This window comes from Polypterus senegalus, chromosome 16, assembly GCF_016835505.1.
Source record: "Polypterus senegalus isolate Bchr_013 chromosome 16, ASM1683550v1, whole genome shotgun sequence".
Classification (NCBI taxonomy): Eukaryota; Metazoa; Chordata; class Cladistia; order Polypteriformes; family Polypteridae; genus Polypterus; species Polypterus senegalus.
The window spans coordinates 42,514,362-42,538,218 of NC_053169.1; the positions used below are offsets into that span (position 1 = coordinate 42,514,362).

The following is a 23,857-nucleotide window of genomic DNA, read 5'->3' on the forward strand; positions in this document are numbered from 1 at the left end:
ATACAGGGTGGCCCAGGGAAACAGGAAATTTTGGAAATAGATGTTGGAGACCCTGGGGCATCAGCAGTTGTTTGGGACCAATGAGATCTCATTTAGAACCCCTTGCCATTAGTTATAATGGAGCAGTGGAGTGGTGTGCAACGAGCGTTCGCTGTGAAAGTCTTTTATAAGAATGGTGATAGCGTAAAAGGAATTTCTGCATCATTACAAGTAAGGTCGTCATGATCGTGTCCCGTCTGCTCATGCGATTACAATATGGGTGCATAATTTCGAAGTAATGGATTCAGCCTTAAAAAAAGAAGTCCCTAGGTGGAGCCACTTCGCCTACTGCCCGACAATAGATGGCAGTGCTCTGGTTTCCTCCCACAGTCCAAAGGTTGGGTGCAGGTTAGGTGGATTGGCGATGCTAAATTGGCCAGTGTGTGTGTTCACCCTGCAATAGTCTTGCACCCTGTCTAGTAATTGTTCCTGCTTTGTGCCCTATGTTTGCTGTGTTAGGCTCCGGCTACGCACAACCCTGCTCAGGTTTAAGTGGGCTGAGAAAATGATATGGTGTTGTTTCATTATGTTATCCTTATTGTTGTCTTTCATCACAAATCTAAGAGTTGGATATGGATGGGATCTCTCTGGTATGATGATCCTACAACTGTTTTCCAAGAGAAGAGTTGTGTTCTCTGCAATTTAAAGCAGGTCTCCAGTGTGTGTGAATGTCCTAAAATGCCAGATTTTAGTCTGTACTCTATTTGATGTTGCTTTTGTCTTTTTTAAATTGAGAATGTTTTAAGGGTGTTGTGTAAATTAAAAAAAATAAAAAACTTATTAACATTAAAACATTACAGTCATGTATGCAGTACATTATTTTGACTGGTTCTGTAGTTAACTGGCAGAGTTCATATTAAATTTGATCAATTGACCAAAAATTATTACAGCTGTTAGCTGCCTCAGCAGTCCTGTTTGGTTAATGGTTGAATATTAAATTGATGATATTTTTTACATTCCAGAAGTATCCAGACATTAGGCTTAAGAATTAGAGGTAGCATGAGAAAAATAATTAGTTTATGTACACTTAATTATCAAAAATGTCATGAAAGACAATTATAGTTTCCTTCAACGGATTACTAAGAAAGAGATTTGAATTCCAAACCTTTCAAAAGAAAAAGGAAAAGGCACACAACACTGAACAGAATCAGTAATGCAACTGCATTTAAAAGTAGTAATGTATATTAGATAGATAGATAGATACTTTATTAATCCCAAGGGGAAATTCACATAATCCAGCAGCAGTATACTGATACAAAGAAACAATATTAAATTAAATAGTAATAAAAATGAAAAAAAATTAAAATAAAATTAATGTTCGCATTTACTCCCCTGGGTGGAATTGAAGAGTCGCATAGTGTGGGGGAGGAACGATCTCCTCAGTCTGTCAGTGGAGCAGGACAGTGACAAAAGTCTGTCACTGAAGCTACTCCTCTGCCTGGAGATGACACTGTTAAGTGGATGCAGTGGATTATTCATGATTGACAGGAGTTTTGCTTAGTGCCCGTCGCTCTGCCACAGATGTTAAACTGTCCAACTTTAATCCTACAATGGAGCCTGCCTTCTTAACAAGTTTGTCCAGGCGTGAGGCGTCTTTCATCTTTATGCTGCCACCCCAGCACACCACCGCGTAGAAGAGGGCACTCGCCACAACCGTCTGGTTGAAGGATGCCAACCTTCTCAGAAAGTATAGTCTGCTATTTATATTAATCATATATTAAAGAAATACTCCAGCCCAAAATATTTTTTATATGTTTTATATGTTACCCTATGCAGTCTGTAGTGGTGGCTGTGAATTTTCTTTAACACTAGAATCCCTGAAGCCTACACAAAAAGTCTTAATCCCAGGCCACCCTTAAATTCTTCTGCACCTCTCCATTAGCATCTTTTGTTTTGCAAATGTGTCGATCAGCACAAGCAGCCTGCTCTCCCATTCCCCCGGACAAAAAACGTTCTCCCAGCTCAAGTCTGTTTATCTGAATGTGAGGTGCCCGGAGTTGTATAGGGTAAATAATATATCGTTATTTGGAATACATACATTTCATGTGTGTTCCTTTATAATGCACTGGTGAGGCCTCATCTTGAGTACTGTGTGCAGTTTTGGTCTCCGGGCTACAAAAAGGCCATAGCAGTGCTAGAAAAGGCCCAGAGTAGAGCGACTAGGCTGATTCCAAGTCTACAGGGGTTGAATTATGAAGAAAGATTAAAAGAGCTGAGACTATACAGTTTAAGCAAAACAAGATTAAGAGGTGACATGATTGAAGTGTTTAAAATTATGAAGGGAATTAGTACCGTGGATCAAGACTGTTATTTTAAAATGAGTTGATCAAGAACATGGGGACACAGTTGTAAACTTGTTAAGGGTAAGTTTCGCACAAACATTGGGAAGTTTTTCTTTACATAAAGAACAATAGACACTTGGAATAAGCTACCAAGTAGTGTGGTAGACAGTAAGACGTTAGGGACTTTCAAAACTCGACTTGATGTTTTTTTGGAAGAAATAAGTGGACAGGACTGACGAGCTTTGTTGGGCTGAATGGCCTGTTCTCGTCTAGAGTGTTCTAATGTTCCATGTCTACTGTACAACGATCTGGGTAAATGTAGGATGACGGGAAATGCGAGGCAAGAAATGTTGAACAAATAGCTTAAAACAGATTTTTTTTTAATGTTATACTACTATTGACAAAATGTTGACATGAAGTATATAATGTTAGAAGACTGAAGTCCAAATAACAAATAAACAGTATCACAAAAGGTACAAGTATAACAAATCAAGTGTGTTTTTATTCAAGAATATAACCGGAAAAAAAAAGAAATCTAGTTAGGGTACAATACTGACACAACCACTTAGCTGGTGCAGAAGCAACAAGTGCTGACTCATAATCAAACCCACAACCCCTTGATTATGTGTCCTTCCTAGATTTACCGTTTTGAGTAGTGAGCTGCTCTTATTATTACTACTATAGATTAAAACCATACATTTGATTTGAGTCTGTTACAGTCTGTGTAAATTTATGATACTTGTAAAGGTTAGGGTTTTTTTTTTTATTGAATTTTATTTTCTCAGTCACATTCACGCTCCCCCAGATCTGACACTGCTGTTGTCAAATAAAGATGCGCTATAACAGAGGTGAGCTCTGATTAGGATGAGAGTTCTGCATCAGAGAGAGAGATCAGAAGTCCTCCCCGCAAGAAATTTCCAGTCACACATAAAAACAGCACAGCTGCACCAGGCATAAAGGTGAAAGATGGCACCGTTTGGATGCAGCAACAGGTTGGCCATCATCCTGTCAGTGAATCTGCCCCGTACATGTCCTTCAACGAAACAGCAGGGCCTGCGGAGCTTGCCAAGGTATTGTGCAAAGTTCTGTTTTTAATTATGTTTTTTGATGGTCTTTATATGAAAAACATTTATATGTTATATAAACACCACATCAAATGTTGTTTACCTATATTTACTTATCTTCCTACAGTGTAAAGTCAAAATAGACTGTTGAGCTTCCTGTGTTTGATCGACATAGGCATGCTGACAAAGTGCATAAGGAATGTGCAATGCCATTCCTTACTTAGGAAAAGGTCAATTACGTAAAGTGCAACAGTAGCTTCCACCTGCAGCTATAGACACTTCATGCAGTAGGCACTACATGTAGGAAATGTCCTGTCTACTAAGGTGGCAGAATAAATGATTATTGCAGTTTTGACCTTTGTGTTACAATGTTTAAACTGCATTAGTTTAATATATTTGAAGTTGCACTTATTTTTCACAACAGAGGTGTGCTTTCATTTTACCCGAGGACTTTCTTCCATGAATGTAGCTATACTTAGCAGTTTTGAGGGTGCAGTTGCATGCAACATGGCACCAAACAAATGATGAAACACAAGGCTTTTAAACTTTCCTACTATAACCTCTTCATCACAGTAAAGCTTTACAAGACATGTTGTCTGTGTTTGAACTGTGTGTTAATTAAATAAAATAAAAAGTTAATTCATTTTACCAAAGCTTTTTAGCACTATTTCTTCCAGGTTCCCACACACAAGCATTAGTGGAGTTTTCATGTAAATAAAAACATCTGACATATGCTAGACAGGCAGCTTCTGTAAATGTGAGTCATCAAATCCATATAACCAATGTTTCATAAATTATGTTTCTTATAGTTTCATTTTTGAGCCATGTGCATTAAGGTTGCTGAATATTTTTCTTTATTTTGCGGAAAGATAATAAATAATTGTATAGCTTTTTTTTTTTTTGCAATAGCAAAGCAGTAGTGTAAGGTGTGTCTCAAAAACAATACTCAGACACCTCAGTTAAAGGCTGCCCAAAAATACATTACAATACACGACGTTCAATAATGCATCTCTCAGTTTTTTATCTGCTAATTAATGGTGCTTTGTTTTTGTCTACAAAACAGTTACTTCTGTTCCATTTATCACTTTGCTAACCCCTGTGGGCTGACAGTGAAACAAATACTGTTTTTGTACACAATGAAGAACTTGCTGTCACTTGTACAGCTGGAAACAGTTTGCATCATTCAGTCAGGTAATAGCCAACTGTGTCTTACTCAGTTGGCATGGTTGTCTTGCTGCTACACACATTTTGAAGTTTTCTTTTTCTGTCCCCACAGCACAGGAGTACATAAGCATACAGTATTACAGGTTGATAGTGAGCCAAAGCAAGCTCTTGACACTTTTCCAGACCATTGGCAAATTTCTCTCTACGATGACTACTTCTATTCTCTTTCTTCCATAAACTTCAGCTTCTTCTGGCATTTGCCATTTCACTTCATTAGTTCCTTTTGAGCCCATTAGTGGAGAGGTTTTCTATCTGCCGTACTAGTTCTTAGTCTTACTTTAAAAGTTTGCTTACTTTAAATTTCATTGACCCCCTCTGCTAAAGAATGTGTTTTATTTTCTCTCTGCCATCATTCTCAGTCTGGAGGCTATACTGAGTTTGCTATCCTCAGCTCAAAATGTCTTCTCGTTTTTTGTTTTTTTTGCAGAGCGTTTTGTAGGATTTATTCCTTTACTTTAAAATGGAAGTGGTCCTTGCAAATTAGACAAGTTCATTTTCACATACAAATCCTTTTGCATAAAGTAACTGGATAGCCTCCACCTTTGCATTGTTTGCTGTATATCATGGAGTAATGTTTTTTAAATGTATTATTCTTCTAAAAACCCTATTCATTAGCATATTTGCTTCTAATTTATCTATTTGCTTAAAACCTTATACATTTTAAATACTCAGCTATGTTGCTGACCCATACTAATAATCTTTCTTTTCTTTTTTTTTTGTAGTGTCTCTGGCACTTTTTCCACACATTCTTTGAATTTTCCTGCATTCTCTTCCTGGTTCTTTTGACCGTAACTTTCTTTTATCATCTGTGTTGATGTTCCTCTCTGACATTTTGCACTTTTCCGTTACCCTCACTTTTGTAACTACTAAGGTGTCATCTGCCTTTCACTGGAAAGATCCTCATTTTACACCAATTTTAGGAAATCTATGTTGCACATCTTGAAATTACTCAAGCTATCGCAGTCGCTGATGAGCAGATCATTTGTCTCAAATATAAAGAAATGGATGTCTGCCACTTTGCTGCTTTTTTATTTTGGCTTTGTTATTTAACGCTATTTTTTTTTTTTTGCCTCAGTGGTTGTGCTGACACCTCTGCTTGTGTCTGTCCAGGAAGTTTTCAAAATTCAGTGCATTTCCTTTTAATACTTAAAATAAAATAATGTAACAGATAAGTGCTTTTGTAATATTCAAGTTCAAAGATTGCAAATGTTTAACAAATAGCATTTCACATTAACAACTATAATTTTATAATTGTTATATAAGAAAACTGGTTGCTAGCAACTGCTGTGGTCTGTTGCCTTACCACCAACAGAAGGGCTAATTGGTGCAGAATATAAGATGTGACTTTCCATTGCATGAGGAAGGGATTTCCTCTGTATTTCAGGTACTTTAACCCCCTCTGTTTTGCAAACTGTTGTTGAATATTCTCTACTTTTACATATCGGTATATTTATTGTATTGAGACCAGGCTGGATGGAAAGACTATGTGGTGGACATTTATAGGGTTTGTTTTATCAACTCTTGTTTTAAGGGAACATCTCATCTACTCCTAATTTGCCTGAGAGTTGGAATGTAGCAGTGTTTAGTTAGTCAGAACCTTGATATCTTATATATTTGATACACTTTCATTTCCAGTTGGGCAATAGCATAACTGAAACAAGCAATTCGTAAGTTAATTGGTCATTTAAAATTAGTTCACTGTGGATACATGCTTATTTGTACCCTGCGATGTCCTGGTACCTTTAAAAAGGGCAGGGCCTTGTGTTGCCAGTACAAGCACAAGCGCACGCTTGTTAGGCAATGCAACTGTGTTCAGACGTTTTCCAAGTTATTTTAGGTTTATCATATGGCAGTTGACAAATACGGATAATAGTTGTTGTCCCCAAACTGCATTTTTATGATATTATTTCCTTGGTTATTTTCATGTAAACGTGTGTCATCCACAAAGAGTTTTGCTACAGAGTGCTAAGGAATACTATAGGAGGAAAGGAAGTCCGCTCTGCCCAGCTTTTTAACACCAGTATCCATATAGTACATTAAATTTAGACTGGATCACTTAGTTATTATTAAATTGTGTAAATAAAAAAAAAAAAAATTTCGAAACTTTCCCTGTGTAACCGATTTCACATTGAGGTCAGTACTTAGTAGAGGATAAGATGTTTCCCAAAAGATACATAATGTTTAAATTCAATCAGTAAATATTTCTTCAAGAGATAAGTCGCTAACCAAAACCACAGGGTCCCACATGAGCCTCTATGTTGTTTATGGCTGCATTTCTCAGGCTGAGAAATTGTACCCAGGTGGCAGATTCTGTAATCTCTTATTGGAATGAGCTGGTACAATTTACCTAATTGGATACAGAGCTGTTTTCGGAGTTTAAGCAGAACAGTACATAAGTTTTGGTATCTTGTTTTGAACTCGGGCAGCTGGTAGGTATATGTCCCCTCCCTATTACATAGTGTAAATTGAGTGTGAAGTGAGATTAAGAATGTGTCAGCCCGGGCACAGAGACTTGTATGTTTCTTTAGCCGCTCCTAGATCTTTGGTTTTCTCATTTTCTTAGCCACATTCTGGACTGCTCCCTGTAGAATTTCTGGTGTACACCGAACGTGAGAACTATACACAATAAGACTAAAACTCTCATATCTTTAACAAATAAAGAGAAATTTGCTGGCACCTTGTTATTCCCCGTTAGACATAATTTATTGATAGCATTTAAAAGAAAAATAAAACTGCTGCACAGATGTGAGTATTTAGGCCCCATCTGCAGTTGCTCTTTTTCAATGATGCCAACTACCACAGTCCCATAATATTATAGTGATCAAAACTAATGTGGGGATTTGTGAGATAAAGTGTAACAGCTTGCTTGTCTTCAGTGAGAAAGGTGGGATAACGAAATACATTTATGACAGGAGCTTGTATAAACATCTACACAAAATAAAAAGTGTTTTTATAAATAATAAACAATTGTCAAGTTTTTAAATATACTGTATACTTGGGAAAACCAGAAAATTGCAGATGTATTTTTAAAAAAATGTTTACAGTTTGTAGAGAGAGGATAATTATCATGTAGGGTATGGGTAACCATACAATAGAGTACCTGTTTGTGCCTGATCAAAAAATGTTCCAGTTAATTACCTAATGCAACATTTTTTGGGAGTGCATGGATTGATGGAAACAACATGTGCATAAATACATTTGCACTGTTTTTCTGCAAAACAAACCACAACATTTTAAAGGTAGAGTACAAACAACTGTACTGCGAGTTTTTACTGTTAAAAGGCATTTTGAATTGATTAAACTGTACATTAATGGCCCTTTGTGTTTGTGTTGAAGGAATGTCATTTGTTGGTTTATAGTTTCACAGTGAAAAATATATTGCAGTGTATATCACCTTATGCTGGTGCATTTTTTTGAAAGGTGACACATTAAATTACGAATCCATGATTGCTCACAGGATTTTATTCATAGCCCAGAGTCTGTGGGTTAACACAAACTGAAGACGTACTGGATGTAGCAACTGGACATATGGCACTCTGGATTTTCCAAAAAATGTGCAGCTTAGCAGTGCAGTGAATATATATATATATATTGTCGCAGTAGGGGGCAGTAGTGCTCCCTTGAACCCTCAGGTACCACGCCAAACACCTGGTAAAAGTGCTACAATTATTATTTTTATTATGACAATTATAAATCACAATAACCACAATAATAAATCAATAATCAACAATCCTCCACTCCCATACATGTTGCCCTCCTACCACCCAGCTCAGCTCATTGTCTGGGAGTTCCCAGAGTCCTTTTATTCCTCCTGACCCGGAAGTCTTTCTGCCCAACAGTTCCACAAGTCCTTATTCCTTCCGGGACAGGGTAAACAGTACTTTTCTTCATCCCGGAAGCCCGTCACTCTTCCTGTGACAAACTTCCGGGTCATGGTCCCCAAATGAGTCCATTGGCCTCCCGACAGCGACTCCCAGTGGCCCCCAAGGTATCCAGCAGGGCTGTGTCTACATAGTCCATGAGGCCCTGCTGGAATTCGGGGCCCGTATATGCTCTCGGGAGAGCTCCTCCTAGCGGCCAGGGGGTGAGGGCCGAAGTAAAATGCCGGCAATCCACCACAGTTCCCCCCCTGCCACTAGCGATGACAACTGGGGCGGAGCGTCAATCCCCGCGAGGGACATCCTCCTCCAGGAGGACGCGTCATCCGAACCTTGGCTGTGTTGTTTAAACCTCCCAGCGAACCTTGGGGGAACGGTGTATCTTCTATCCCACCGCTCCCCTGTCCTCCGGGAACAATCTCGCCACACGTGTCCTGGTTGCCGACAGTTGTAGCACCGCCGACGTCCTCCTGGTTGTCTCTCTTCCCGAGACCTGAAACATCTCGGGAATTCTGTCAGCTCCACCCTTTCCCCCGCTAAGGAGGGTTTTACAGCTGCCCCCGGCCAGGGGGTGAGGGCCGGAGTAAAATGCCGGCAGTCCACCACAATATATATACACACACACACACACACAACACTATACCTGCATACATTTACACATACATGCATGTACATTTAAAAATAGCTAATAAGGTATCGCACCACCAGTTATTGCCCAGATAAATGAATAGATAAAATAACCAATGAAATTTAAACTTGGGCTTAATGTTCTATTAGTATTCTATTGCTTTAGTGATGAAAATCACCTTTGATGCAAATAGATTATTGTTGTATTTCTGTTGTTCAATTCACGTATAGCTCCGGGATTAAAGCTGTCCATAATTCTGTTAGTCCTTGCTATAAAAGATCTCTAGTGTCTGCCTGAGGACCGCAGGTGAAACAGATGATGTCTTGGGTGGGATAAGACTTTTAATTTATTGGTTGCTCAGTTGAGATAGTGAATGCTGAATAGATCCTCCAGTGAGGTCAGAGAACAGACAATAATCCTTTGAGCAGTATTAATAACCCTTTGAATATTATATATTATATATAAGCATGCTATCATATTGGAGATATTTTAGCTCATTTTTTTTTTTTCTTCTTTAGGCATTCAATTTGTACATTAATTGGCATACATAGAATTATTATCCTGCAGCATAATCTATATTTAGCCATGCTTTAGCTATGGAACAGCATTACAGTGTTATCACTATAAACTATCAGGATAGTTGATATGTATAAAAATGAATTTTTATTTACACCATGCAATAATACCTATAGCAAAAATAAGTAATGAGCTTGTTCAAAACAATATTTAACAATTCTGATTAAAGCAGGCACACGATTGTATCAGTCATGGTGTCATCCTATTATTATATTAAACTATTTGCATAAGAATTTTTTTCCAACCTTCTCATCTTGAGTTCTTCCATCCTGGTAGAAACAGCTATAGCTGAGGAGAATCTTACAAAATCTATGGCATAATGAAACTCGTCAAACCTACCATCTCTGGCATATACTGGTGGACAGGAACTGTTTTCCACACAGCAAAAATTGTGTAATAACAGAATCACCTCGCAACTGAACTTAATACACAAATAGAACATTTTTTCCAGTCGACCCTATCTGTAAAAACAAAAAAACATGTTTGAAAAACCGGTTGCATAAAAACACGCATCTCTCTCTCTCTCTCTCTCTATCTTTATATATATATAATATATTTAAATATCTGGTGCTAAACATTACTGTTAAACCCTTCACAATGCACTTAATTCAGAATATTTTTTAAAAATGAATTTTATGACTGAATTACTACATTAGGTTAATATCACTTTTAATAATGAAAACAGCATCCAGAAGATAAGTGGATAATTTGCTGCCAAGCCACGTAAAGCGAAACTCTCCTCTATTAAAGTGTGGATAATGAATGATTTCCGTAAATCTTTGACAGGTTAGTGACAGTTTGAGATATGTACCTTCTAAACCTTCAAGCACAATACTGTATGTATGAGGACTCTCATCCAAATATCAGCAGGGTTCTGAGAAACGTTTGAAAATTACTAATATGTCAGTCATTTTCTGTGTGTTTGTCATAGTGATTGTTGTGTCATATGTTACACACATTTTCTGTGTAAATTTTTAATAGGAATTTGAAAAGGTGCAAATATGTTATTAATATGGCGTGCAGGAACTCAGCAGGGCCTTTATATAAAAAAAAAGAAAGAAAAAAAAGTTAAACATTCAAACTGCAAATCCATCATTAAGGTGTACTATAATGACAATGTGGTAACCCTAAACTGTACAAGAAAAATACCGACCACATTGTCTGTTGTATTGGTCTGCTGCATCATCTTTCTTGTGGTTGAATGAATGACAGGATTTCTAAATGCAGTGATAATGAACAAGAATTAGCTTGTGGACAATTACCGAAATTACTGAGAGAATACTGAAAATGGAAAAAAAGAAGAAAAAAAAACCATCATTAGCTTCAAGTCACACATCAAACCCTGAAACATCCTGAATAAATAATAGTGTTTTTCTAAATAATGCCATATATTCATTTAAGCAAAACCCACTAACCACAATGCAACATTACAGTTTCTACACACCATATGCATAGTTAATGGAACACCATTGTCTAAGAAAGCCACATTTTTAAACAGATTAAAACTTTTCACAATCTCAGTGTTTGTCAGCATGAATAGTATAATTTTAACTGAATTTACTAATCAATTAAATGCGAAGTAAAATATAATAACTCAATGTCACCACAGCTTTATTTAATACAATGTTATGCATGATTTTTTTCTGTTAGGCTTCTGTTAAACAACCATGCTTAAAATGAATTTGTCAGTCAGAGACAAAAAAATTTGTTACAGTGTAAAGGAATATGCCACATACTCGACATCTAACAACATCAACATCTTTAACCTGATCCTGTTCTCCAGCACATAGCACATTTTTTCCTGCTGTCATATGTAGCATTGAGCCTTCTCAGCCTACTGTAATAGGAATCTTTGGTCTTGTACACACATATAAACATGTAGAATGAGCAGCAGCTATCTGTTCCACCATAATAGACGAATAAGAGTCTATGTATCTGTCTGGTTGCTATGTTTATATCATTCCAACAGATGGCACTTTACAAGCATTAACACTGCTTTTACGAATACCATAACATATGGCCTATAACATTGCATTTGTCATTCCAGCAAATGGCGCATCACAGACATTTGTAGTAATGTATTTTATTGCTACAAAAGTTTGAGATGTACCATCTGATTGTAGATATTTTTCTTCTCTTCTCCATGAAGGCACAGGCATATATATATAATACACACACACACACACACACACACACACATCAGGTCCTATTTCACAAAACGCATTGTGGACTTTAAGCGATGCATACCTGTATTTGGACATTACCACATTATAAAGTAAGACGTCTTCATCAAATGTATTTTACATGTACCTAAAGATTATTAGAAATAACTTAATAAACTGTATGTAGCCAACATTCAGCATATTACTAGTTAGGAACTGTTCAAGGCAAGGGCATGGGAAGCACACGATCACTTGCAAAAATAATGAGGTTTCTTAAATTGATTTAAATAATATATAGATTATTAGGTTTATACACTGTTGGTTTGCAAAATGGTCAGTGGTTTATAAGCTGCAGCATAGTTGAATGTGTGGCTGTTGTCTATATTTTTAATACAGTTTCTTAATTTGGTTGAGAAAACGCACATTCTGCACCAGACACGTTATGCAGTTTGAGTGCACAGATAAGGTCTGTCACAATAAACAGCCGTAGCCTCAGATATTTGTCAGCAAATTGAGAATAGCTTTGTAAGTTGATATAAGTACAGAAGTGATTTGGGAATTTCCTGGAAACTCTATATTTTATCAGTTTAAAGCTTTTCAGTCTGTTTAACTATAGTTTTATATTTGGCAAGAAAGTGATTTGATAGTTTTGTAGGTTATATAATATATAGTATAATTATTATAATATGGAAAAGTCCAAAAGAATATGTGTAGGTTTGATGTGATATAATAAATGAGCGTCCAGCTCTGCCTCATTCCCAAGGCTGCAGTGAGGACAGTCTTCTTGGTAGTTGGAGTGAAGTTCTTGTGGTAACACCAAACACCTTGTTTGTCCAGTGTACATTGTTCTAGAAGAATTGGGGTTTTTTTCTGGAGCAACCTTGTGTACCTAAGCCTAGTTTGTTAGAGAGAGAGGGCATTCTTGTGGCTAGAGTACCTCAAAAGCCATATATGCATTACATCTTTTTTCATGATAGATTCATGAACACTGACACTTGTCTTTTTACTGAGGTATTTAGATCCCAAGATGTGCCTTTCATTTTCTTTCTGATATTTTTTTCTTTCTTTTTTATTCATGTGATCTGATCTTTTAGTAAATTTCCTTAGATGATCACTGCTGGGAAGACTGGCAGGCTTAGTTGCTTTCTCTGAGATCATTACAGGTGTCTTTTACCTTAGCTTGGTGTTACCACAAGAAAATCATTTCCAGCACCAATTGCAAAATGGGTCTGCTTTTAGAAATTTTAGAAAGAAAAAATTAAATCAACTGCCCGGGATTTGTTTCCTGCTTTGCGCCCTGTGTTGGCTGGGTTTGGCTCCAGCACACCCCCTTAACCCTGTAGTTAGGATATAGTGGGTTGGATAATGGAATTTATGGAAATTAAATCAATATTTTTATGGATTTTGTTTTAAATCGGCATCATTTTGAGACAGTGGCAATGCAGCAGTTATCCCTTAAATATTCTTGTATATTAAAACAATCAATTGGCTGCTAAACACTTCTTAGACATGAAAATGCATGCATTCATTGTTTTAAATCATATTTAGCTATTAATTATACTAGTTTTCTACTGTTAAAATATGCTTTTTTTTTGCTGTTTTTTTACAGTGCACTTGTAGCACATTCCTAAATGATCTACTGTATTTGCATTCATGTGTATGTATTATACATATGAATTATATGTATTATATACATGTGCACATGTTGTGTTGTAACCATTTTTATATAACAGAAATGAAATTGAATGTCTGTGCTGGTTAATTTGTAATTTTAATACATATGCTTTGAGAATTTTACTAAAATAAAAATAGAATGGTATTTGAATCGATATACTGCTAAATTTTATATTTTTTCTTTATTAGTAAGTTTTAAAAGATTTACAATTTTGACAAGGTAAAAAGTTTGAGCAAAAATTTCCTCTGAACAAGGGATTTCCTACCGAGTGCAGAGCTACCTTTTGACCCACTTATCTGAAGTACCAGAGTGAATAGGCAGCATCTTTCACAGTGCCATATATATGGCTATTAAAGTTCGATTCCATTAAAACCGTTCAGTATTTTGTCATCCTTCATTGCACAAAACTGTAGTCCATGAGATATGAATGAATTAATTGCTGAGAGATTTGATTAGAAAGATGGCTGACACTATGCCATTATTTGAAAGTGTGATATATAGTAATTACAGTGTGAATGCTTACCCAGCATAAAACTATTGGTGCCCAGCAGTGAGTGTAAATTCTTGTTTGAAGGGAGGTCATTTTGAAACCATTTTTTAAAAAAAGTATTCACTATCGTGCAGGCTGTTTCCTTACATTCTAAACATGAACCCAGCTTCTATATTAAGTGTGTTCCTGTATGGTCATGTTACACCTGGAATCTGCCATCATCTTACAGAGGACTGAGTCTTTTTTTTTCCTCTTCCAACCTTTTGTGTATTGTACAGAACAAACAAAAGGATGGGGGAAACAAATCTTCCGGAAAGGAAATGGCTGAAGTTGAGGAAATGTAAATATCAGAAAAGAAGAACTTAATTGTTAGTGATATTCAAATTAGTCAACTTTTCCGGTTTATAGTTCTCATTGAGCCGAAACATAGCTGTGTGCATTATTTTAGGTAAGCTGGTAATATTTTCTTTACAAAAAGCCAATTAAGTTGTCACAGTGCTGCTGTTTAATCAAAGACCATCACCCTGCTGTAATTTTAATGAACCATGAGTAAGACACTTCACAAGCTAGAATAGTATGTTTAATAAACATGAGACAAAAAAAGCAAAAAAAGTCTGTGTTTCTGTTTAAAAAGATGCAGAATTCTTCCCCTGTAACTTAGTGTTATTTCACCTAGTTAGTGACCACACTTGAGTCCCATTGCATATCACAGTAAACTTTGAGTATTGACTGGGAGAACCAAATCATACATTAGCACTATAAACTTTGAAGAAAGTGTGACTGGGAGCCAAGGAGTTCAAGATCATTTGAACCATTAATGTGTTTTGCCAACGCCAGAATACAGTAGGGCCAGTTATTTTTTACTATGTAAATATTTACAGACCTTAAGTTCCCAGAACACTTTGCCATTCAGTTACCTGATTTTACACCTCAGCTGAGATTTATATTCAAAATGATTTAATGATGATTATATTTTAGTATAATACCGATTTAAATAATGTTTTAATAATATGTGAAGATGACAATTCATATTTGATCTATAAACCTGGTACCAACTGCCAATGTATTACTGGGCAGAAGTACAATTCTGCTTTCCTATATTGTTTTATATATCTGTGTTTACTGTATGTAATGTTGTGATGGTGCGATGTACTGTTGTTTAATTCTGTGTACCTTGTTATATGTATAGATGTAATACCAAGACGTACCACCAAATTAAAGTTCAGTGTGAGAAAAGCACAAAAGAAAAAGTTTCTCCTCTATCTGAGATCACTCTGGCAGAATCATAAAGTACCAGTCGCAAAATGGAAACATCACATATACCCTGATTAGACAATGGAAGAGTTCAGTAACGGTCCTTAAAGCTTTCCATCCTCCAGTTTTGTATATTATATTGTGCTGATTTCTTGGTCGCAGTCTCAACCTTGTAACTTACCAGGTGCCAGCATCCTTGAAGTTCTGTCTTCTCTGACGCCTTGCCTTTACACTGCCCAACCTTCAGATTTTTGTTGTCATTTCGTAATCCCCTTACCTCTGCTTTTAGACTTCTAACTAAATAATGTGCTTGCATTTTCTGGGAAGCACATTTTTTATTTTCAGGGAAGATGATTGCAGCTCTGTTAGAAAGTGACAAGGAATAGACTGTGGCTGACAAACAGCAAGCTTAAGAATTAATTCAGCCTCTGCCGAGTGTCGAGTAACAAGGCAGCTCTGCTGTAGCCAGTGCACAGTATACCTGATTTCATCTAAACTAACTGGGCCAAGTGGTGTGCAGTTGTAGGTTCATATTTAGCAGGGGACTGACTTTCAGTTTTAGTGCAGTGTACACTTGGCATTATGGATGTGATAGATCTCCAGAGGACACTGAATTCTTCTGGAAAGGTTATGAAAGTGTCCTGCTGATTTGTTTTAGATTTAAAAGCATCACATTATAAGATTTTCATATGCATTGATTTATTGTATTTTTTTTTATTTGGCAGCTACAAAAATATCCAAAGAATAAGTTAATGTAAAAGCACAAACAATGTGTTCTGAAAACCACCCCAGCTGGGTCAAGTTTGATGATGACAACACTGCCTTCCAGTTGCCACAGAAGCCTCTGCAGTCCCCAGACACTCACACCGGCATCCCCAGACCCAATGGATTGAAACTTAACCTGCCTTCTTACCATGAATATTCCAGAAGGTCTTCCTCCTTAAGCAGCAGTCCATTAACATCGCCTCTGACTTATTTCAATGGAAGCCCCTGTGTTCCTAGTAATACACCACTATGTACACCAATTAGAGAAACGCCAGGAAGCTCTTTTTCCATGCAGTCAGGATTGTATAATCCATATGCAGTTTTCAAGATGTCTTTACCATCTAACAGCAATTCATCTGCATTGCCTGTTGAGGATATCAGTTCAGATTCTCAAAACACAACCAGGGTCTTCACAGCAGAGCCTTCCATATCACAGACTGCATTCACCCCAGAGATGTCTGGTCAGTTCCTTCCTTTCCAAGAGGACAATGGTCATTCTAACCCTTTTCTGATCGAAGCGCAACAGTCAGGGAGTTCCTCCTCAGGCTCTGAACATAACTTAACTGAGAACAATTTGTCTCACTTTTATTGTAAAAAAGAGACCGGTGATCCCCGTCGAAGCCATATTCAAAATTCCTTCAACTATATTTGTGAGAAACTTGCCAGGCTTCAGGCCTGTGAAACAGAAGAGCGGTCAGCGCTGTTGCATCATAACCCGGAGTCTCGTGGCTTTGTCCCACAAGGCCTGTTTTGTAGTGAAAACCGAGATGGCTGGCCTCTGATGTTGAGAATTCCTGAAAAGAAAAATCGAATGTCATCACGCCAATGGGGGCCAATTTACCTCAAACTTTTAAGAGGTGGTGTTTTGCAAATGTACTATGAGAAGGGCTTAGAGAAGCCTTTCAAAGAGTTTCAACTGAACCCCTATTGTAGGCTTTCTGAGCATAAGGTAGAAAACTTCAATGAGCCAGGAAAAATTCATACTGTAAAGATTGAACATGTTTCTTACACAGAAAAAAAGAAATACCATCCTAAAGCAGAAGTGGTCCATGAGGCAGAAGTAGAACAACTCTTGAAATTTGGAAGCACATCCTACGGTGATTTTGTAGATCTGTTAAACTCAATTGAGGAAGAACTAATGAGCCTGCCAGGCCACTCACTTCAAAGAAAGCATTATGAAGAGCAGGAGCTGACACTAGAAATTGTAGACAACTTGTGGGCACAGCTTTCAAAGGATGGAACGATTATAGAAAGCACTGTTATAACCCGGGTTTTTTGCTTGGCATTTGTCAATGGCAGCATTGATTGTTTCTTGGCTTTAAATGACTCTGAACTTCAGAATAGAGACCCAAATTACAGTGAAGATGTGAGTGAGAACTGGATAGACATTGCTGACTACTCTTTTCACAAGTGTGTCAAAGAAGATGATTTTCAAAAACTGAGAATTGTAAAATTTATGCCTCATGATGCCTGCAGATTTGAGCTAATGCGGTTTAGAACACTTTCAGCTAATTGTGATCTGCCATTCTCAATAAAAGCAGTAGTTACTGTTCAGGGAGCCTACATCGAACTGCAGGCATTCTTGAACATGTCTACCATTTTGGTGCATTCTGACTATTTACCAGCATGTGAAAATGTTGTTGTTCAGATACCTGTTCCAGGAGAATGGATAAAAGTCTCTCGCACAGTAAGCCTTCTCAGGCAGAAGTCTTTAAAATCTAAAATGAACAGAAATGCCTGCCTTGGATCTGTGAGTACAGCTGAAACAGAACAAGTCATGCAGGTCACAACTGGCACAGTTAAATATGAGGATGCTTTTGGAGCAATTGTGTGGAGGATTGACCGACTGCCAGCCAAAAACGCACGTAAGTAGACTCATGAAAGTTGTGATTTTTCTTTGACTGCTGTTTGTTGTATAGCTGCACTTTGGAACAACAGTTAGCATTGCTGCCTGATGGATCCAGTTAGTAAGCAGGTGTTGAAGAAAGCACAGTCCTGAAAATGGGCTTGGGCAATGTTTTAATGAAGTACAGTTATTAGAATCAATGCCACATGATTTCAATTGTACATACTAGGGTTGTAACAGTACATGTATTCATATTGACCGGTCACAGTATGGGCAATATGGTTTGGTACATGCAGTTGTATGGAGAATATATGGCGAATGTGTGAAGATTGATTAACGTAATGTGGAAACAAATTTTCAAGAGCGAGTTCCACACAGAAACCTTAAACTGGAAACCTTTAGTAAGTTTGCCACAAGCTAATTGGTGCCTCACGAAATCAGTCACACTATGGTGAGTGTAGACGCCACAGATGAGCTGGAAGACCTTTTTTGAATCAACTGTGTGAGAATATTTTGAGTTCCCAGTGAATTACAACGGCAATGGAGAGCAAGCGGTAGATTGGACGAGGACAGTACGACGGCATTGTTCGGCAGTTGTAGGGTATGTGTGCGGAAATGCATCAAACATGATGCATATTCAACAGCATCACCCAGATGTTCAAATCACTGGAGCTTTGCAAAACAGGAGACCAACTACTGATCCCTGCTGTTTTTAAGCAGCCTGTAGATGCAACTGAATAGAGAGCCAAAAAAATTAAAGAAGCATTTGGCATTTACATTTCAGCAGCTATGTAGCCATATACAGTGGTAGAAGGTCCCGGCTTCAAGTATTTGTTAAAAGTGCTTGAACCGTATTACAAAATTCCACCCTCTGTGCACATTTACCTGTGTACACGGACAATGAATGAACACGAGTTGTTCACTGCACCCACTTTCACATTAGCAACTGATGTATGGACCTCTTATGCTATTGAATGCAGTGTCCGTCCAGTTTATTAACTCTGATTGGGAAATGAAAAATCTAGTTCTTCAAACGTGTATGTTCAGTTTTTGTGTACTGTTTACACTGCGTAATACATTAATGCATTTTAGTTCTTTATTGTTTTATGAAGTAACCCAAGTTGTCAGTAGGCAAAATGATGCCTGTCTGTTCCTGCTATCTCAATCACTCTGTACTAGTAAGAGTGTTTTCTTTTAATAACACGAGATGTTTCAGTTTGTAACTTATTGCCTTTTGTTTTTTATCAGCCATACATCTAAAATATATACCAGAGTGTGTATTATGTGTTTACTGCTTAATACATTGCAGGCTGTTGGCTATTAACGACTACCTCAGGGTTTGGTGGATGGTAGCTTTTACTGCTGTCTGTTCAAAATAAATGAAAAGAAACCTAGCCTTATGCTTTTGAATTTTTTGTTGTTTAAATCTCATTGTACCAAACTCCTACCGAACTGTGATGTCCAAAGCGTAGTGACCTTTCTGTACCGTTACCCCCCCTAGTGCATACAAAAATAAAACCTGTCTTTAAAAATGCAATGCCTATAGGGTTACCATATCTTGAAAGGTGCAGACTTCTTGCCCCACAGACCTCTTCACCACAATGCCAGTTTGAATTCAGAAAAGGGAGGGGAATGAGAGATGCTAAGGATACTAAGTGAGAGAAGACTAGAGTATAATATGATTGTTTTGTGGACCTGGAGATAGCATTTGAACAAGTAAACATGGTAGAATTGATACTGAAAGACATAGGAGTAGACTGGTGGAACAGATGATATGTTAGGACTCTATACATGAACTAGTCAGCAAAGTAAAAACCATACATTGACTAACAGAATCATGTAAAGCAGCAAGAGGTAATAGCAGGGATGCTCACTCTCACCTATTCTGTTTAACATCAATGTGGACAGAATATTTAAAGAACACTAACAGACAACAAGTTGGGTGGGAGATGGAGTACGTTGATGAGATTTTCAGACAATAGAGAAATAACATCAAGCAATGAATAAGAACTACAGAAACTAATGAACAAATTAGATTACCCATTTAAGAAGTATGTAATAAAAATCATATAAAGAAAACAAAAGTGATGTACATGACAAAGGAGAGGAGAAAGAAACTGGTGGTAAATAAAATTGCAGAACACATCTTGGTAGAAGCAGATAGCTTCAACTATTTGTAAAGTATGCTTACAAGGGATGGAAGAAGTGTTAAAAAAAGAAATAAAAATATGCATAGCAATAGGAAAATCAATCTTCAATGTGAGACAAAAAATGCTAAGAAACAGAATGAACAGAATACTGAAAAAAATAATAATGGTAATCTGGCGTGTTGCATTGTATGGAACAGAAACTTGGACAATAAGGAAAGAGGGTATAAATAGACTGGAAGCATTTGAACTGTACTTCTGGAGATGGATGGAAAAGATCAGTTGGATGGATAAATTATCTAATGGAAAAAGTGCTGGAAATGACTTGTGAAATAAGGGGCATGATAGAAACAGTGTGAAGAAGATGGCAAAACTGAATGGGACATGTACTAGGAGGAGAGGGATTGTTGAAAATGGTGTTAGAGAGTAAACTGGAGGGAAAGAAATGAAGAGGAAGGTCAGGATGTGTTATTTTATCTGAAAGATGGTAAGTCTTACCTATAAGTAAAAAGAAGAGCAGAAGACAGAATGTTTACCAAGGTACAGTCTGTGAGAGTTCTTTGCATGCCATCCCCCTTTTTGTTTCAAATTGCAGATATTTGATATTTACTAATTATGACGAGTCTCAACAATCAATATTTGAGAACTTGTGTTGACATTGTGCCAATTCCTTACCATACACAACTATTTTTATCTTGATTTTTATCCTAAAATCATTTACCTTCTTTGTGTTAAAGATTCCTTAACCTAAATGTCTTTTTGAAATACTTAGATACTATCCTGCTTAGATGAGAGAGAATATTTTATGAACATTCTTTACAATACTGTAGCTGACATGGGCACTTCTAAGCATTGGTAGAGACATTGAAGAAGAAATGGAACACTATGTCCTAGTCATGAACCTGTGCTGTTGTTTTATGCACCTGAAGGAATACAATAGAAATAGATGCTGTTGTAAAGGATGTTGCTTCCATGCAAAAAGTTCAAAGGTGAGTGGCAACAGACACCTCCAAAGGGATTTGCAGAACAAATGTGTGAAAATACTGTACAACACTCCCAAAAATTCAAATAAAGCTGTGTCACTACTTATAGGGCTACAAATGGTGCCAACATAGATACAGTATATAACATAAAAAGTAATGATACTAAATACTGAAGCTGTATACATAAAGTCAAAAAATGTGGTACTTAATCCACAGTTAAAAAGAAAATATGTATTTTTGATAACCTTTGCTTTAAGCATTTAATTTACAAGATAGCTGTGTGTATCTACTCATGTATGCACAAATGTCTGCTGCATATCTACACAACAGTCACACCTGACAGCATTTTGAAATAGAAATGACAGTTCCACGTATTCTTCCCAGTGTATAATGTATTTTTACTCTTTCACCTTTGTGTCTAATGTTGATCTTTGCATTTTCTCTTGTTTGTAGCACCGGATCATCCACACTGTTTTTCATGTAGACTTGAACTGGGTTCAGATCAAGAAATCCCATCCACCTGGTACCCTTACATAACAGTGGAGTTTGAGGTGGCTTGTACAGCAGCCTCCCAGACAAGAGTCATTTCCTTGGGCATTGAAAGCGACATCCAGCCACAGAAGCATATATTTAGCAAGGCTCGCTACCGCTGCCAGGTAAAAAAACTTCAATGCTGTTTCAATAATGTTACACTTAAGTTTAATGTTAATGCATTCACTTTGTCTGATGGGCTGGTGAAACCAAATTATCAGTGAAATATCTTTGGTTTGTGTAAAACCTGCATACTTTGGTTGACACAGTGATTTATAGCTGGGGATAAGTTAGCCAGTGGTGAAAGCTGTGTGGAGGAGGGTGATGCAAATTGGAAGAACAAGTAGCAGAATTCACCTTTCCAAGTACATGCCCATGTCCCCACGGAGGTGGAATCATCTTTGCTAAACTAATAATAGCACAGCAGAATTTCAAGAGTAAGCTTAATTTCGTGAGAGCCGAGTACAGTTAATCACTTTTGACCGACTACATAGTACTAGTTATGAACAACAACAACATTCAACTTGTCTGCTACATAATGGAAAACTCAGAAATCTTTATTGAAAAGCATATTTAGAAAAAAAAATAATGTTTAAAGTTATAACAAACATTTTTTTGGAGGCAGCTTGGAAGATTATTCCAAAGTCATTGGGGTATGTTCACAAAACACTATTGCTGGAGTTTTTTTTTAATTCTAAGCATCTGAAATTTCCCAACTACAGTATACATAATGACACAGGTCTTGGGTATTCAAAAGAGCAAATTTAAATGGGTTAAACTGCAAAAGTGTTACTCTCAAATCAGTCCGGAACTTCATAGGAAGCCATCGTAGTTCTGCTGACAAAGGAGACATGTTGTATTTACATGTGGTCAGCACTGGTTGCTGAAGCTTTGCAGTGGTTGGAGAAGATAAAAAAAAATCTCATAAAGTAAAGCATTTCTGTAATGTGTGTAACATATGAATGGGTGATCCAGCTTCGAATGTTAAGTAGTCCAAAATAATCACTAAATTCCTGAGTGTAGCAATCATGTCAAGAGGAATACTCCACCTAAATGTGATATTTTTAAAATATATTACTACCCTCATGTAATTTGTAGTGATGACTGAGAAGAAGTTTTAATCTTATGTTTTCATTCATAATGTAGATAGCAAAAATTCTGATAGAATAAGTGATGACCAATTCTGGATAACACTAAACAGTGGCAAAATTGTCCATGAGAACCATCTTGCATGTCTTGTCACCTAATCCACATGTCAAGTCACCCAAACGCATGCTTACAGCATTCCAAATAAGTGTATTGTTACTAAAATATTGTTCAGTAACCACTTCTGGAATATGTTGCTGTGAACAATAATGGAACACTGTCAAATGGGAGAGAGCAATTAAATTATAGATTGTCCCGAGGTTACATTTACTGTATATTCGTATCCACAGCTGGAGTACTTAAGCATAATTTCACAGCAATCTGTGAAACTGCACATGTTAATTGATCTGCTGCTTGTTGAACTTCTCAAATATTCACATGTACAAAGTCTCTCAGTGAACTTTGCACTGTTGATATAACATAGAGAGGAGTTTTAGCCAGTGAATAAGCTGTTATTGGGCTGGGCTCATTAGTAAATTAGGACAAGGCGGATCTTCAATTTAAATGCTTGCTCGCATCTAAGAGTATTCCATTTTAGTTAATGGGAGTGTTTTCCGCAAGTGGTTTATTTGATAACTAGCGAATCGTGCTTTTGAAAATTTCTCAAAAATAAAAGCGTAATGAAATGATGCTGAGGGAGAGAAGAACATCACATGTTACAGTACGAAAGGAGATTTTAATATGTAGTGTCTTGTGAGAAGACTCAATATTACAGTAGTCCTGATTAGTATGGGATGTTATTATAGTCACTTACAACAGCATGAATATTTACAGTACAAAGGGTAACGTGAGCAGGTTAACAGAACATATTGGATAAGAAGGGAAATGCAGGGCACATGTAAGTCAGTATGTGTGAAGTGTGGCAGTCAAGTGATGTAGTATGCCAACGTCTATAATAATTGTCGGAAAACGCAATTTGTTGCATAAACGTTATTGTCAGTGAAAATATTCCTTCGTGTGTAACCCGAAAGTACCTGTACGTTTAACCCGGGTTTTGATGTAACTCTGGAAAATGTAGTGTACAACTGGCCATGGGTTAAAACAGGGCCTGACAAATAAACTCTGACGTTATTAAATGTTTGTCGTTGTGACTTGGTGATAGTCATATAATATGATAAACAAACGGGGAATTGCCTGCGTCATAATGTAAAGGGAATATCTTGTTTT

The 23,857-nt window shown here is 37.0% G+C and overlaps 1 protein-coding gene across 1 annotated transcript in view; it reads left to right on the forward strand.

Annotated features, from left to right (window-relative positions):
- Positions 1-23,857, forward strand: part of LOC120516436 (stonin-1) — a 157,624-nt gene that overhangs the window by 18,187 nt on the left and 115,580 nt on the right. The window contains exons 2-3 of the mRNA XM_039738089.1: positions 15,998-17,902; positions 21,467-21,669. Coding sequence (XP_039594023.1) covers positions 16,042-17,902; positions 21,467-21,669 — 2,064 coding nt within the window. The 5' untranslated portion in view covers positions 15,998-16,041. The remainder of the gene's footprint in view (positions 1-15,997; positions 17,903-21,466; positions 21,670-23,857) is intronic.